The following is a 1,473-nucleotide window of genomic DNA, read 5'->3' on the forward strand; positions in this document are numbered from 1 at the left end:
TTGGATGAAGGACAATACATGCATATACAATTCAAAATTAACAACCAACTATTACTCGGATTTTGGTCCCCTTTGCTGTTTTGCTTTCCAGGCTTATCTCAGTTGTATTAGAAACTGTCTGACCTCTGCTGTTCATTTTTGTTACTGAAGAATGGATTTTGTTCTCTGGACTGGTCACTCCTCATGGACACATTACTGGATGCTGAAGACTGGACTCTCTGTTTGAGCTGCTGACCTCTGTAAACCAGGAAACAACAATTAGAAAAAAAGTTGAGAATAGATTATTTAAATCTAGACTACAAAGAATGAACTCTTCCATACAGTTTTCGGCAAAAATTGTATTTCTTTTTTTTAAATTATATATTTAATTTCCAAGAAATAAACAATAGAGGAGGAATAGCTCACACTTGAGAAAATCCCATTGTTGTATCAACTGCTGTCTTATCTCAGGTCAGTAAAACAGAGACTGTCTCACCTCTGCTGTTCATTTTCAGAACTGAAGAATGGATTTTGTTCCCTGGACTGGTCACTCCTCATGGATACACAGCTGGATGTTGAAGACTGGACTCTCTGTTTGAGCTGCTGACCACTGCAAACCAGGAAATTACACCAGACACATACCGTAGAAGATGCACGAATATATGTAAATGATATATCATTGACATATAAATTAAGTTGAAAAAAAAACAAATTTTGAATCATGTCTCTACCTTCCTAGAATCAAATAACCAGTGTTCACTGATTGTTCGCACTTGGAAATACCTTATTGTCTTATCTCAGATCAGTAAAATGGAAACTGTCTTACCTCTGTTGTTCATTTTCAGAACTGAAGAATGGATTTTGTTCTCTGGACTGGTCACTCCTCATGGACACACAGCTGGACGTTGACGACTGGACTCTCTGTTTGAGCTGCTGATCTCTGTAAACCAGGAAATAGCTATTAGATAAAAAGTTGAGAATAGATTATTTCAATTTAAACTACAAAGAATGAACTCTTCAATACAGTTTTTGGCAAAAACTTAAATTTGTTTTTTGTAATGATGTATTTCTTCTGCAAGAATCAAATGGCTGATTAGCAGAAACAGGTTACATTTGAGAAAATCTCATTGTTAATTTCACCGTTGTCTTATAGCAAATTAGCAAAATAGAAACTTCTCACCTTTGTTGTTCATTTTCAGAACTGAAGAATGGATTTTGTTCTCTGGACTGGTCACTCCTCATGGACACACAGCTGGACGCTGAAGACTCCACTTTGGTTTGCTGCTCCTCAGTGGAAACCATCTTCACCTGTAGGCACCAGCAGTTTTGACTGAGAATCACGACAAACTGAGCAGGACTATCAGATACGACCTTGCAGTCTTAGAAACCATGTATATATCCAGACTCCTAACTACAGCTTGGATCAGAATGGATCTTTTTGGTCATCCTACCACCAATGTTTCACTTTTTACTATCTAGCAGAAGATATTGCAC

General features: G+C 37.2%; 1 protein-coding gene across 1 annotated transcript; it reads right to left on the reverse strand.

Moving 5' to 3' along the window:
* Positions 1–39: 39 nt before the first annotated feature.
* Positions 40–1,285, reverse strand: LOC112142152 (transcription factor SPT20 homolog). The gene is made up of 4 exons (XM_024265406.2): positions 1,160–1,285; positions 806–919; positions 476–589; positions 40–237 (listed from the first exon to the last, which is right to left on the reverse strand). Exons 1-4 carry the CDS (start codon positions 1,279–1,281, stop codon positions 108–110), a joined length of 480 nt encoding a protein of 159 aa, XP_024121174.1. The 5' UTR covers positions 1,282–1,285; the 3' UTR covers positions 40–107.
* Positions 1,286–1,473: the final 188 nt, after the last annotated feature.

Source organism: Oryzias melastigma, unplaced genomic scaffold (genome assembly GCF_002922805.2).
Source record: "Oryzias melastigma strain HK-1 unplaced genomic scaffold, ASM292280v2 sc05552, whole genome shotgun sequence".
Taxonomy (NCBI): Eukaryota; Metazoa; Chordata; class Actinopteri; order Beloniformes; family Adrianichthyidae; genus Oryzias; species Oryzias melastigma.